General features: G+C 41.4%; 1 protein-coding gene across 6 annotated transcripts in view; it reads left to right on the top strand.

Annotated features, from left to right (window-relative positions):
* Positions 1-2,618: 2,618 nt before the first annotated feature.
* IBTK (inhibitor of Bruton tyrosine kinase) overlaps positions 2,619-15,743 on the top strand; it is a 90,046-nt gene continuing 76,921 nt past the window's right edge. Inside the window, exons 1-3 of one of the 6 annotated variants that reach the window (XM_055087681.1) lie at positions 2,619-2,721; positions 3,259-3,517; positions 12,582-13,268. In XM_055087681.1, the coding sequence (XP_054943656.1) occupies positions 12,948-13,268 (321 nt within the window). In that variant the 5' untranslated portion in view covers positions 2,619-2,721; positions 3,259-3,517; positions 12,582-12,947. Of the gene's footprint in view, positions 2,722-3,258; positions 3,518-12,581; positions 13,269-15,743 lie in introns of those variants that run through there. The other 5 variants (XM_007108929.4, XM_007108928.4, XM_007108927.4 and 2 more) reach the window with 5 other exon arrangements.

The following is a 15,743-nucleotide window of genomic DNA, read 5'->3' as shown; positions in this document are numbered from 1 at the left end:
ACACAGTAACATGGATAAGCTGTAGAACTAGTAGAGAAGACGGGATAACTGTTAGGAAAGGGCATCAGGGAAGGCGTCACAGATTTGTGAGGAGGTCGCCTCCTCTAAGTGAGAATTGGAAGGATAATCATTACAGAGGAAGGACGCATCTGGGACCATAGCCCCTGGAGCTAATAGCATGGAAACACCCTTTAGTTGTCTATTTTTCACCTGCTGTGTACCCTGTCTTCTTTTGGGAAACTATTTGTCACCCTGCTTCAACCACAGGACTCTAATGAGGGTCGTCAATCATGATACCCTTGAGTCCTCACCTAATTTGAGCCAATATCAGGGTACATCGGGGCGCCTGGGAATTTTGTGCTTGAGGCAGAGGGCTCAGTGCTATCTTCCCTAATGGTCACCCTGAGGTGTGTGTCAGAAAGCTGCTTCCAGCCAAGTGTTCTCACGTGGAAGACAGTTTGAAGTAAAAGATAATTAGGCCAAACAATAAGGTTCTAGTCATCTGTAGGCCAGCTGCACTGCTGATCTTCCTGTATTGATAACCATTTTTGCAGAACCTGAACAGGTCTAGGCTTTGGTCCATTGCAAACCTACAAGTTCTGATATTCTTTCTTCTGTCACCAGCTGAAGCAGGAGCAGCACTGGCATTCCTTATCTCTAAACAACTTCAGTGGTAGCACAATACATTTTGATATGAAGGATAGCACGATTAATTTATTTGGGAAAAAATGGCATTTGGGGAGTGTATTGGAAATAGTGTGGCTTAAACACTTCTGCAGTGCTCTTTCTTGGCCTCATCTCAAACTCCATTTCTGATGCCTGGACTATTCCCCTACTTCTTCTCCTCTAAATCACTGCAATCTTCTAAAACCGTCCTTAGATTTATTTCTTGCTTTAAGCCTACTTTAGAAACTCCAGTCAGTTATTTTTTCTTAACTTTGATTTTTTTAATTAATCAAGTAACAAAAGTGCAAATAAAAATGACAAATTCAAAATGATAGAAATTAAGAATCACCCATAACCCACCACACAGAGATAATCATTGTTATTGGTATATTTCTATCTCTTCTTTCTTCTATGTGTAAACACAAACAGAATTATTTTTTAAATGGCTAATTTTGATCTCTTCTTTCACCAAACACATCTACAATGCGTCAAATGAAATTGAACTGCACTTCATTTGTACTATTTCCTAATCATTTCAATATTCTGTCCTGCAAATTACCAGTATTTTTGAAGGCACCCAATTTTCCAGGAAAATGGGGAGCAATTCCACATCCCTTGGCTTGCAATGTTCTTTCTTTCCCACTTCATCTGGTTGTCTCCTACTCATTCTTCCAGTCTTAGTTCAACTTCTCTGGGAAGTTAGATTAAATTTATCATAGTATTATTTGCAGTTCTTGTAAAAGTTGCAAATTATTCTTTTTTAAAATAGATTTATTTATTTATCTTTGCCTGCGTTGGGTCGTCGTTGCTGCTCGCAGGCTTTCTCTAGTTGCGGCGAGCAGGGGCTGCTTCTTCGTTGTGGTGCGGGGGCTTCTCATTGCGGTGGCTTCTCTTGTTGCGGAGCACGGTCTCTAGGCGCGCGGGCTTCAGTAGTTGTGGTGCCCTGGCTTAGTTGCTCCGCGGCCTGTGGGATCCTCCCAGACCAGGGCTCGAACCTTTGTTCCCTGCATTGGCAGGCGGATTCTTAACCACTGCGCCACCAGGGAAGTCCCGCAAATTATTCTTATGTGTGGGATTATTCGGGTGTATAAGTGTTTTTTTCACTGTTGGATCCCTATGGCTTACCACAAGTGCCTGACACTGGCTATTGTTAAAATGAATGGAATAATTGGAATGGGATTGGAATAATTCTGCTGCTAAGGAAATACTTCTTATTTATAAAAAGTAACATCTACCATTTAGGAAGGGTTACTATGTGCTAGGCACTCTGCTAAGTGCGATATATCTCTATATAATTACATTTTCACAACCATAAAATGCCTTATTGCTCCTATTTTACAAATGAGGAAACTGAGGCTTCAAAAAAGCGAATTAACTTGTCCAGAGACTGATAAAAGATTTGACCTTAGGTCAACGCATTCATTTACGTTATTGACTTTACTTGCCATTGCTAGCTTCTTTGTGCACGAATATAAAAGTCATCGTACATAGCTTATTTTCAAAATCACTCAATTTTTACATTACAAATTAGTTTTTGTTACACGTCAAAGAAGGAAGTAGGGCACTTAGAATAAGGGGCAAAGAGACAGAACACTGTACTCGGAGCGGCAGCAGCAGAGCTATTCTCCTTTCCCCTTCACTAACCAGCTGTGTGGCTTTGGGCTTCCGCGAGGCAGGCTCCAGAAAGAGTGAAGCTGAAGGGGCAGCCCTTAAGACGACATTTTAGTCCAACTCCGTCGTTCTATAGGTGAAGGAGACTAAGTGACTTGCATAATTGACCACGTGGCAGAGCTGCACAGGCACCTCCTGACTCCTAGTGTTGTTTGCTCTGAGTTACAGTAACCCTCCCTGAACAAACATTTACTGGGCGCCTACGGTTTCAGGCATTCCCAGGCAGGACGTTTCCTTTTCGCTATCCTAGTATCGATTATTGGCTACTTGCTGTCCTCCCTAATTTTTTTCACTCGGCCATTTTTACAACGGCCCTTGGAGGCAGAGTTAAGGGGTAAAAGGCGTAGTACGAGCCTGGCATCAGGCGCGGAGTGGCGTAACCCGGTGAGTGGCTTGGCCCGGGTCGGCGGCTGGCCCCGCACAGTGATCTAAGAAGGCAGTGACGCCTTCTGACCCAGGGAGTGACCCCGGAAAATCCGGGGGTGGGAGCGGCCGGGGAGAGGCAAGGCAGAGTCTCTTTGAGACGACGCCCTGGGCTTTTCTGTGACCCCACTGGTAGGGCGACGGGAGGAAACTCTCTTAGGTGCAAGATGCCTACGCCTGTGGTTTCTGCTGCGTGGTGACCAAGGCATCCGTCCAGGTGCCCAGAACTCAGTCTCCACCAGGGTTGATCCTGGATTCCAAGTCTCCAGTTGCGGGGAGAGGGAGGTTTCTCCTTGGGCGACTGCTGACCCCGGGAGGGACATTTCCACCACCCGCCGTGGGCCTAGAGTCCTCGGCCGCTGCCTTTCCCCGCCCCCGGCTACTGTTGGCTGCCCCAAGGCCGGAGGAGTCAAGTTCCTTTAAGGTGCCAGGGAAAGACCTCAGTGTAGGCGCTGCCACGCGAGGCCTTCTGGGCAGACACTAGCCAATCCTCCACAGGCATACACGAGCCTCAGCCAATCAGCGCCCGCCTTATTCCTGGGTCCCGCCCGTGCCGGCCCTTCCTCCCTGCCCCTCTTCTAGACGTCTGTAGACGCGGCGGCTGTTGCTGCAGCCGCTTCCGGAGCTGACCCGGGCCTGGGGACCGGCCTCCACTGGCGCCCTTCGTCGTCTTCTGCTACCTTCACTGAGGATGAGTCCCTGCGCGACCGTGTGCCCACCCCGCGGATACCACCGGAGCATTTTCATCTAGCGACTGGTGAGGGAGGGCTCGGCGCGGCCCGACCGTGCGGAACGGGCAGAGGCAGCGGCGTCCCTTGAGTCGTGGGGCGACGGGACAGTGTTATCTTTCCGGAGGGTGCGGGTGACCGCGGACGCCGGTGTCCCGGGTGGGCCGCGGGGAGGGGACTCAGCGGCGCCGAGGCTGCCGGGCTCCGCGAGAGGCGGCGCGGGGCCGGCCGCGTGGCCCGGGTCCCGGCGGCCGCCTCCCCGCCGCCGCCCGGAGCTAATGAATGGTCTGTGCGGGCGCGGCGCTACCTTGCGGTCCTGCCTGCCAAGCCCTCCAGCGACGTTGCGCTGCTAGTTTCTGATAGTTGTCTCGTGTCACTTCCCCTGGAGCCTTGAATTTGAAGCCATTCCTCGAGGCGCACACGTCTCATCTCTTTCTTGGCGTCACAGAAGTTTTAGTTTAGTTTGGGGAGGCTAACGATGAAGTTCAGTGTGAATCGACCTGTTATGTGAAAAGGGACCCGTTCTTTTTTGGGGGGATGGGGGGGGACACAGGATAGAGGCCTTTTGTTCTTGTATCATGTTGCCGATTTCTAAAAAGTTTTAGTTTATCAGCGAAACAAGTAACCCACGGTATCCGTGACTCTGGATTTCCAACGTAGGTAGTAAAACTTAAAGCTTGTTAGCCGGACAGGATATTTTTCAGGAAGCAGAGATTGACGTAGCCCCCCCTTTTTTTTTTTCCCTCATGCCTGGAAGTAGGGCGTTTGAAAGTCGAGATTTATCAGAAGTACTAAAAGAATGTGACTTTTATGAGTGGTAGTGTTTCTATGCCCATGATGTGCAAATTCACGTCCTTCCATAGCTCCTTCATCTTTTCACTGCCCTTTTAATTTTAAATTCCTTGATTTTTTTATAGGTTTTAGAAACTGATAGGGCAGATAAGAGTAGAAAGAGATGTTTTCTAAAAAGAATTACAGTATAGATATTTGCTGAAAGTACAGACATTTAGTCAAAGCGGTTAACTTCAAGGAATTTAAAAAATGGTTCTTCTATTTAAACATTTTTAAAGAAAACTTGTGCCCAGGCAGACGTAGAGAATGGACTTGAGGACACGGGGAGGGGGAAAGGTAAGCTGTGACGCAGTGAGAGAGTGGCATGGACATATATACACTCCCAAATGTAAAATAGATAGCTAGCGGGAAGCAGCCGCATAGCGCAGGGAGATCAGCTCCCTGCTTTGCGACCACCTAGAGGGATGGGATAAGGAGGGTGGGAGGGAGATGCAAGAGGAAGGGCATATGGGGACATACCATACAGCTGATTCACTTTGTTATACAGCAGAAACTAACACAACATTGTAAAGCAATTATACGCCAATAAAAATGTTTAAAAAAAACAAACACACACAACTTTTGTCCAGGGCTTTCAGTATGCTAAATTCTACATTACGCTTCGGAACCATAAAGTTCAATAGACCATATTGCATAAGGAGCTCAGTGTTACTTGTTTAATTATTATAAATGATGTCAAAGTTAGTTTATTATCTTCTTTCTTTCTTTCTGCGGTACGCGGGCCTCTCACTGTTGAGGCCTCTCCCGTTGCGGAGCACAGGCTCCGGACGCGCAGGCTCGGCGGCCATGGCTCACGGGCCCAGCCGCTCCGCGGCACGTGGGATCCTCCCGGACCGGGGCACGAAGCCGTGTCCCCTGCATCGGCAGGCGGACTCTCAACCACTGCGCCACCAGGGAAGCCCTCTTTTTTTTTTTTTTTTTTAAATCATCTTTTGGCCGTGCCATGTGGCATGCGGTATCTTAGTTCCCCTACCAGGGATCGAACCCGCACCCCTGCCGTGGACGTGCGGAGTCTTAACCACTGGACTGCCAGGGAAGTCCCTTTATTATCATTAATAGGGCAGTAATTCTTTGCCACCTCCAGAGACGGGCTTGCCCCCTCGAATTTGGGGAATTGTTCAGTTGTGAAACTGGGTTTTGCACTAATAAAACATTGAAGTTTCTATCCTTTGTACCCAGAGAATAATTGAGAAAACAGAATAAAATAAAATACAATATTGATAAAGCTAAATTATTAATTTCCTAAAGTAGTAAGTCTTGATGTTTTAAAATTATGTGAACTATTTTCAGGGCTTACAGAAGGAATTTATAATTTTTAAAATTCGTCAATTATGAGTCACTATAATTTGTAGCTTTGTGACAGTTAATATAGATACAAGTTTATAGGGAAGATATTTTGATTTTAGAGAGCTCTTTAAAAATCTAAGCCTACTTATTGAATACATATTGTATTTTGGGACAAATGTGAGTAAGTACGGCATTCTCTTCCCTGCTTTAAGGGGCTTAGAATCTCTAGGTGTAGTCAAGGTCCACACTTTTACAAGGCATGTTGCAGATGAAGAAATTGAGGATTAGGGAGATTAAGCTACTTGACCAAGGTTTTAGACAATAGGAACCCAATTCTTAGGTTAATACATGTAAGATAATAGGAACCCAATTCTTAGTTAATACATACAGGGCAATACAGGCTGGAAAGAGGATTAAATTAGTTCATTTATGTAAAGCACTGTGCTTGTTCATGTGAAAGTTCAAAAGATGGTAGGTGTAGCGTTTGTAAGCCATGGACAAGTTGGCGGCCCTGTAAAGGTTTGGGTAAAAACATTCCAAGCAGAAAGGGCCTTGATGTAGTTACTGGTTTTTTTTGATCAATGTGTTACATCACTATGTTCCTTTTTCCTTCGTAACATTTCTTGGGTGCTTGCATGTGCATGAATTGTCTCATTTATTTTTCAGAACAACTCAGGAGAGAAACAGTTTTTATTCCCTTCTGACGAGCGAGAGAATGGAAGCCTAGGCAGCTGTTATGCGCCCAGGGTCATTTAGTTAGTGGTTACTGGCTCAGTGTTCTGAAGTCACAGTCTGAACTTTGTGTGCTATGTGGTTGCCAAGTCTAACTGGCATCCTCTTCCTGAGGTCCCAAGGCTATTAACACATGAAATATAGATATTGGTTCATTTTGGTCTTGGATATGTGCGAGAACAGCATGATCAGATTTGTGTTTTAGGGCGATAACTGAACTCTTCACCAAGGTTAAATAGGATTGTGAGCCATTGCTGAGGGCTCAGCCTCTACTGGCTGGCACCTTTGTGGTGGACCAGTCTCAAGGTTAACAGTCACCTGTGTAGCTAGCCACACTCTTCCACCTCAATTTCTCATCAACACTTCGTATTCATCACATATAAAGCAAAAATTTTCTCCTTTAATTTCTATTTGTTCCTTTTGTTTTCAGTTTGTTTTATTTTTCTGATTTACGAAGTATTTACCCTTTACTCTTCTTCCTGGCTGCTCTATCTGTAGTCAAGCCAGAAATCTAGGAGTTGACCACATCTTGTCAACTCAAGGTCCTTAAATATGTTTCTGAATTGCTCACTTTCATTATCCCTGAAGAAAGGCACATAAGGTTGTCTGTAATCTCGTTCATCCCTGTGTATATATTAGGCCTTATGCATTTCTGTCTTCTGAATTACTTAGAATTTTCAGAACGGACCAAGGTGATTTTAGTGCTTTTATATTTACTGTTACTTCTGCCTCAAATGCCCACTGGCCCTGAATTTATCAGGCAAACACATACGCATCTCATCTCCTTTGGGGAATCTTCCCTTTATCCCTCTTGTTGACTCCCCATTCCTATGAGTCACTTGTTATATCTTTATCATAGGTTTTAATTATGATATGTTTTTAGTACTTGCTTAAATAAAAATCATTCTCCTCTACCAAACTGTTCCCCACTGATGGTAGAGACTGCGTAATAGATATAAATCTCTTTCAGTCAATACAGTTGTTAAATGAGCTATATTTTCACTTAAATATTATCCGTGAGTCTGTTCTAGAATATCTAGAATATTTAAGTCCTATGTAGTTTTGTTTCCGCAGTACCTTGTGACCTGCGGATGCACTGCACAGGCAGCATAGTGTTGCAGAAACAGCTTGGACTTTACTGTGAGATAGATCTGTGTTTGGATTCTAACTCCTCTTTTACTGTTAGTGTGATTTGGGTGGCTTACTTAACCTCTTTGATGTAAAATATCACATCATGTAAAATATCACATGCTTAATAAGTATTTCCTTTGCTTTCTTTGCCTTCAATAAGCATTTGTTGAAAGCATGAATAAGATTAACAGTAGGCATTGGGCCAGGAATTTAGGAAAGATGTGAGGGCAGGAGACAGATTTGAGAATTATGAGTACAGGTTAAAGTTAACATGAAGAGATTGAAATTATGCAGGGTGAGTATGAATTAGAGAGGAAAAGAGGACTGAAGGTGGAACATTGAGAGGAGCCTAATATTTGAAGGTCAGGGGAAGGGAAAATGCCCTTGGAAGAAGTGGTAGGAGAGAGGTCCCATGCGTAAATGCTTCAGCGGTTCCCTATGCTTTCAGTACTCCTTTCTAGATTCCTTACGAGAATGTCGTGGTCATGACTGGAAATCAGGGAAGTCAAATAACATTACCAAAAGTATTTGGCAATTTGGAGGTCATTGGTAACCTTAGTATGTGTGGTTTCACAGGAGAAGAATGCATGGAAACTAGTAGCAGAGACATTGAAGCCCAAACATGAACTTTGGAATAAAAATTTGTTATCTTTTTGCTACCGAAGAAATGATAGTAATAAAAGCTGCTATTAGTTGAATGTACATTTGGTAGCAGGTACCATGATAAGCAGCTTTATTTATCATTACGGTAACCCTTTGAGGTTGGTGGCATTGTCTCCATTTTCAGAAGAAGAAATGAAGGCTTGGAGAGATTATGTAATTTGTAGAGTTACATAATTGGTAACAGCTGGCATTGCTATATTTAAATCCAAATATGTAGGATTCTAAGAAATGTTAGCTCTTAGCTCTTACTTAGTCACTTAGTCCCTTCCTAATTTATGTTCATAGTAGTCTGTATGTGCCTCTCTCATTATATATTATAGTATAGTATCACTTTTGTTTATATTTAATATTCTTTTTTCCCTTTTAAGTGCTTAAATTATGTATAGTAACAAATTAGGGAATTCTTTTCTCTTGTATCTTAATTATTTCCTGTAGGGTTTGAGTTATTCACATAAGTAGTTCCTTTCAGGTATTAGGAAGACACTGAAAACACAAAGATGGCAAAATTTTAGAGCCTCAAAGGGATGAAATTAACTACATGTGACTATTTTGCCATCTGTCATGTTTTCCAGTTTAAACATTTTAAACTACTTGAGGCTTTGGTACTTTTTTCTTCATGTCAACACTTTGTTTGCTTATTTATATGTAGTCTAGTAGAAACAGAACTGGAGCTAGAAAGGACTAGGAGTTGTCTGGTTCTGTGCTATCATTTCCAGATGGGGAAATCAGAATAGTTAAGAACTAGTTAGGTTTAGGATTTCTGACTTAGTGTGGTTTGAAATGGGAGTGGAAAATACAGATTTGGAATATTTATGGCTGGTGCACAGAAATTTTTCCTATACATATATGTAAACTCACTTGTGTCACTCTAAATAGTTTTATAACCGTTTTTCCTCTGTCATTCAGATAAATACAGTAGTCTCTTGGTATCACCGGGGCATTGGTTCTAGGACCCCAACGGATACCAAAATCTACAGATGCTCAAGTCCCTTATATAAAATGGCATAGTATTTGTATATAACCTATGTATATTCTCCAGTATACTTTAAATCATCTCTAGATTACTTAGAATAATCTAAATACAATGTCAGTGCTATGTACATATGGTTGAACCTTGAACAACATGGGTTTGAAGAGCATGGGTCCACTTATACTCGGATTTTCGTCAGTAAATGTGTACTGCAGTACTACAGGATCTGCCTTTGGTTGAAGTTGCAGATGTTGAACCGTGAATACAAGGAACCTAATATAGGGAAAGCCAGCTGTAAGAGGGTCATTGTGTTGTTCAAGGGTCAACTATAGTTGAAAATGCTATGTAAATAGTTGGCCAGCATGAGGCAAATTGAAGCTTTTCTTTTTGGAACTTTCTGGAATTTTAAAATATTTTCAATTGAAGCTTGGTTCAATTCACGGTTGTGGAACATGCAGATATGGAGGGCCGGCCGACTGTATTTTTAAAATAAATTAAAATGAAAAAAAGTATTTTGTGGAACTTAAATTGATACCTTGGAGAAGAGAATTTATGTAGAATTTCTACTATAAAAGCTTTAAAATCTAGGCATTATAGATGGGTTGACTACTAATTTAAATCCAGAGCACAAAAATATTGAAAGAAGCAGATAATTAGGAGATGATAAATAAAAAGATGATGGAGAAATGCTTAGAGTAAAGTAGTCCACTCTAGATATAAAATTTCTAATATATTGGCGGTTAGTTTTCTAACAGGAAGTGAAGAAACTGAAGGCTAGTAGCTTTTCAAGTAGTTGACAATGATACTTCATTTCTCCAGATCTGAATGGGCAAAGCAGACACATTAGCATATTGGAAAAAAGCTAGAGGCTCATGTATGATGGTTGAGTTTTCTAGACTTTCCTGTGGCCTCTTTAGTCAATATATTAGCATTTATTTATATTTTTAAGATGTTTATTTTAAAATAGGTATACATATACATGGTAAAGCATTCAGAAGAGGTTAGTAGTAGTAAAAAGTAAGCCTGCCTTCCATATCTGTCTCCAACCATTGGTGGTCTTCCCTAGAGCAACCACTATTAACCATTTTCTTGTGTATTGTTCTAAACATCTTTCATGCATATTCAAGCATAAACATATATTTACATGTACATTTTCTCATACGTGGAATTACAGATACATCTAGTTTTAAGAGACATTTTACAATATATTTTGCAGATTATTTCATATTAGAAAATATATAGCTACTTTATTCTTTTTGATACATGAATAATCTTCTGTTGAATGGACATGCCATAACTATCTTTTAACTATTTAGGTTTTCTCCATGCAGTGCTGCAATGAATGTTCTTGTACTTATGCCATTTCACACATGGATATAGTTTTACAGGATAAATTCTTAGGAGTAAAACTGAGTCAGAAGGAGTGTACATTTTACGTTTTAGTAAATATTACTAAATTGCTGTCCATAAAGACTGTACTGATTTATACTCACCAACAATGGAGTAGAGTTTCTATTTCTTCACAACCTTGTCAATACATAGTAATATCAACCTTTTTGATCTTTGTCATTCTGATAGATAAAAATGGTGTCTCATTATAGTTTTAATTTACATTTCTTTTGAATGATATGAGTCTCTTTCTTTTTAAAAATCCATTTAAATCCACCCCCCCCCCTTTTTTTGAGAAATGTGGTCATATTCTTTGACTTTTATTCTGTTGGTCTCTTAATGATTTGTAGAGATAATATTTTAAGGAAAAATTTTCTCCTTTTTTGTCTTTAAAATTTTTTATGTATGTTTTAAATACTTGTAGTGTTTAAATACATGTAGTCAAGCATACATCTTGGTAAAAGATGACTGCTAATCACAAAGAACAGATATCTCATGTTAATGATTTTAGTGTTTTCCTGTGTACGGGAGGGTGCAAGAATCTGGTCTTCTTACCTACCTAGGAGCCTGTAGATCCAAAGCATAGAATGCTTCATCCTGTTTTTCCCATCCTGAATTTCCCTCAGGATGTACCGTCAGTGGGCTTCTGCAGTGGGTTGCAACTTAACCTTTTGTGTTACTGGAGGATGAGCTACACTCTTCTTTAATGGTTAAAGCAGATGTACAATGTGTGTTTGACAGGCCATAAGACAGGCTGTTTTAGTTAGCATAAAGTTCAAGCCAGGTCATGTATAAGCCAGAATGACTTCCCCATATCTCAGTACGTGAAAATTTTTTCTATCAGGGGAAAGTTTGTTTGTTTTTAACATGGTTAGTTAAATTTATTGATATTAGCAACAATAACAGAGCAGATAATGCAAAACTGTGGCCATCTGAAAAACAATATCAAGGTGGCTTTGAAGTGCATTTCTTTTAAAAGTTACCTTTGCAGTGGACAGGTGACTACAATTCCAGGGCTTGAAAAGCACTTCAAACGCAGGAATAGCACGAAGTAATCTCTCTCTCTCTTCTCTCTCTCCTTTCCTCCCTTCCTGCACTCCTCCCTCTCTCTCTTTGTCTCTCTCTCTCTCGTTTTCTCTCGCTCTCTTGTCAGATGACAAAATTAAAACAATTTAGTAACGACTTGGGTGTCCTTTGTTCAAGGGAAAACAACGCATGGATTGCGGCGGGGGTTGGGGGGGGAGTCACTGCTCACTGGCAGTGAAGCAATCTTCGGAGGGAGTTTGGGCAAGAGAGACTTACAGAATGTTTGTTAGAAGAGGCAACTCTGAAGCAGGGTGCGCTTGGCTAGGAGGTTGGGGATTTCCTAATAAGACGTGTAGGTCCTGTTTTCTAGAGTGAGGTGGAGGATTGATTGGCGTTAGGTTTCCTTGACAGGTGTGTCCCGTAGGTACAGACTGACAGGTTTAGATTTGTGATGTGGGTGAGGCCACTGGCGTGGCCTCCATTTTGAGGGTCCTGATTAAATGCATTGACTTCATCACTCCACGTGTACATGTCTACTCGTAATGTCTGGATTCTGAAATAAAGTGTGAGTGAAGTCACATAACTTAGACATACCACGGATGTGAGAGCCCTTTGAGCCTTCCAGTTATCTGTATGGTAACATTTGTAGAATCCGGGCAAACAGGCTGGAGGGTTGCTGCCAAGTGGATCCACTTCCCTTTCCTCCTCAACTTTCTCTGGTGGAGGTGGATGGAGCCACCTTTCAGTCAGGCTTGTGGCCGAGCAGAACTAACCTCCCTTATCAAAACTGGGAGAGGAGGTCGAGCTTTTGTCAGTGAAGCTCTAACTTTGCCACGCATTCCATGGGGAGAAAATATTACTGGGAAGGAGGAGCGGCTCATGTCAGATCCTGTCGGTGAGAAGTTGGTAGGCTCATTTATTTGCTGGTTTGTTTTTGAAATAGGAATTAGGGGCACTTAAATATGGAGGCAATTGTATTGTAAAATACTTGAGCAAGAGATAGATTGTGTATTTTTTACTTTATCTTTCTCCTTCTCTTATAGGTCACACTTGCAATTATGGATATTTAAAAGGATCGGACGGTGTGGAGGGGGAGTTCCCCTCCTCCTCCCCCTTGGTGCTTGACTCCAGGAATAATTTATAAACTGTGGAAGGTTTTTTTTTAAATAAAGAACTTGTGTTTGATATAAACTTTATAGGGCTATTTATAATTTTTGGATTTAAGTGCCAAAATAAATTGTACAAATCTATATAGTTTTATACTGTTGCCATGAGGATTAAATTATAATCCTAAACAGGCCATTTATTCTCTATAAATCTTTCTGAATAGCAGCTTTGTGTCCTGGCTTTTTCATTTTTTAATATTATCTGACTGTTCAGAAGAAGTAAGCTGTCTAAAAACAATTAGGATGAATTCTTCCATCCCTGACTGCACATCCAAATGTCGATCCCTGAAGCATGCTTTGGATGTCCTTTCTGTGGTAACAAAGGGGAGTGAAAACCAGATTAAGGCCTTTCTCTCCAGTCATTGTTACAATGCTGCAACTCTCAAGGATGCCTTTGGCAGAAATGCCCTCCACCTTGTTTCCTCCTGTGGAAAGAAAGGAGTGTTAGATTGGCTTATTGAGAAAGGAGTGGATCCATTGGTGAAAGACAAGGAGTCAGGATGGACAGCTTTGCATAGAGGCGTTTTTTATGGACATATTGATTGTGTTTGGTCTCTATTGAAGGTAAGTGTCATTTGTTTATTTAAAACTATTTGGTCTGGCATGTGTTTTTCTTGATCTTTTTCATATATTCCACTTACTTTCCAAAAGAGATTTGATTTCTTATCAATTGTTTGATACCTTTTACTATTATAACTCATCTTTAGAATTCAAATCTCATACATCCTTTTAATTTAAACCTTTTATGATGTAAAATTTTAAACATATACCAAAGTTTACAATGTATCATGAACTGTTGGCCAGTTTTGTGTTATGTAGGACTCCAGTGACTTTCTCCACCCCATGTTATTTTGAAGTAAATCCCATTTTGTCATTTACTCAGTACTATATATCTTTTAGTATTTTTAAGAAATACAGTTTCCTTTTGTATAACTATATTATTATCTACTTTAAAAGGGCACTGGTTATTGAAATCACTTAGGGGCTGTGTTTTGAGTAGTGTGTTTATTTCTTGTTTGGCTAGGATAAAGTTTTTATAGTTCTTTAAAAAAATAATTAGAATCAGGGCTTCCCTGGTGGCACAGTGGTTAAGAATCTGCCTGCCAATACAGGGGACATGGGTTCGAGCCCCGGTCCAGGAAGATCCCACATGCCGTGGAGCAACTGGGAGCACAAGTACTGAAGCCCACACACCTAGAGCCCGTGCTCTGCAACAAGAGAAGCCACCGCAATGAGAAGCCCGTGCACCACAACGAAGAGTAGCCCCCGCTCTCCGCAACTAGAGAAAGCCCGCGCGCAGCAACGAAGACCCAACGCAGCCAAAAATAAAATAAATTTATTAAAAAAAAAAAAATCTACCTCTAAAAAAAATAATTAGAATCAGTTTATTTTAAATTTCCCATCAAGTAGATTAAATCTAGGTTTGTTGTACTGTTTAGCCAAATAATATGAATTGTTTTGATATATACCCCGATGGATGTCATTTCACTAATGAATGCAAATTAAAAACTGTTAGAAGTCATGAGTTTTAAATTGAACAATTAGCTTGTGTATAGGCATTTAGTCATGCTTGTGGACGACCAGAGAAGAACAAAGCAGTTCCTGTCCTCAAGGCACTTGTGGTCACATTAGGGCATTAGGGTGCTTATCTTCAGTGTCTTTATCTTTGGTATCTGTTTTTTGTTTTTGTTGTAAATTTTATATATTGGTTGGTTGATTGATCGATTGATTGATTGGCTGCGTTGGGTGACCGTTTGCGAGCGGGCTTTCTCTAGTTGCAGTGAGGGGGGGCTACTCTTTGCGCTGCACGGGCTTCTCATTGTGGTGGCTTCTCTTGTTGTGGAGCACGGGCTCTAGGTGTGTGGGCTTCAGTAGTTGTGGCATGTGGGCTCAGTAGTTGTGGCTCACAGGCTCTAGAGTGCAGGCTCAGTAGCAGTGGCGCATGGGCCTAGTTCCTCCGTGGCATGTGGGATCTTCCCGGACCAGGGCTGGAACCTGTGTCCCCTGCATTGGCAGGCAGATTCTTAACCACTGTGCCACCAGGGAAGTCCTGGTGTCTGTTTCTGACTTAAGAAAAATTGTTTACACAGTGGTCTTTAGGTGGTAACATTTACTGATCAAAATAATTTTCAGTATGTGTTAATAGCAAAATACCCTTTTTTGGAGCTAAAGTATCTAGGTTTACTACTTACTGAGTCCTCTTGGATGAGTTACTAAATCTTGAACCTCAGTTTCATCTATAAAAAGAGGATAATAGTGGTACCTTCCTTATATTTTTTTCCCCCCCAGGGAGTTTCAGTGAAGAAAAACTTTTCTTAAGTTTATTAATAGTAGTGTTAATTCCTCTTATATCTAAAACCTTTGGGTATCAGTTTAATTCCCTTATTGTAATCTCTTTTATAGGAAAAACTATGTTAGTAAGAGTTAAAGCATCTATCAGCTCTACTTCTACCCTTTCCCACCAGTTTCTGCTGGAAAGTTGGATGACTGCCAATCCTTTCAAGCTTGAGAGTGTCCTTGGATTTTCTGCTGTCCTAGGGGTTGCCGTTCCTGTGTTAGGATTTGGGGCTTCAGTTTGAAATAGGTTCTGGTCTGAATTTTGGACCTTCCCTCCCTTTGGGTTTCATTTCCCTTTAGAAATCCTCAATCATCCTCGCCACTTTGGCTAGGAGAAGCCAGGAAATTGTGCCTTGGGCCACCTTGCTCTTGGCTTGACTGTCTTATTATCATCAGAGCCCTTCTGATCCGTGATAGACACTTCACATGGATGCTTCCCACTGATAGAAATATTCCCACAGAAACCTCTTTCATCCATTTAGTATTCGCATGTTGCTGTAAGCCATCTGCATTTTTTTAGCACAGACTTTTTACCCCTTTTAACACTTCTTTAATTGGAAGGGCTGCAGTGATAGGGGTGTTCATGTCAGTTCCACTTCTGGTGATAGCGCTAGCATTTAAGGTGTTATGGACTAGCAAGGAGAGACTATACAGAAGAACACATTTTAAATGAATGACATTTGATAAAAGCTTTATAGGTAT

This window comes from Physeter macrocephalus, chromosome 11, assembly GCF_002837175.3.
Source record: "Physeter macrocephalus isolate SW-GA chromosome 11, ASM283717v5, whole genome shotgun sequence".
Lineage (NCBI taxonomy): Eukaryota > Metazoa > Chordata > Mammalia > Artiodactyla > Physeteridae > Physeter > Physeter macrocephalus.
Note: the sequence above shows the minus strand (reverse complement) of the source record. Positions and strands in the feature narration are given on the sequence as shown.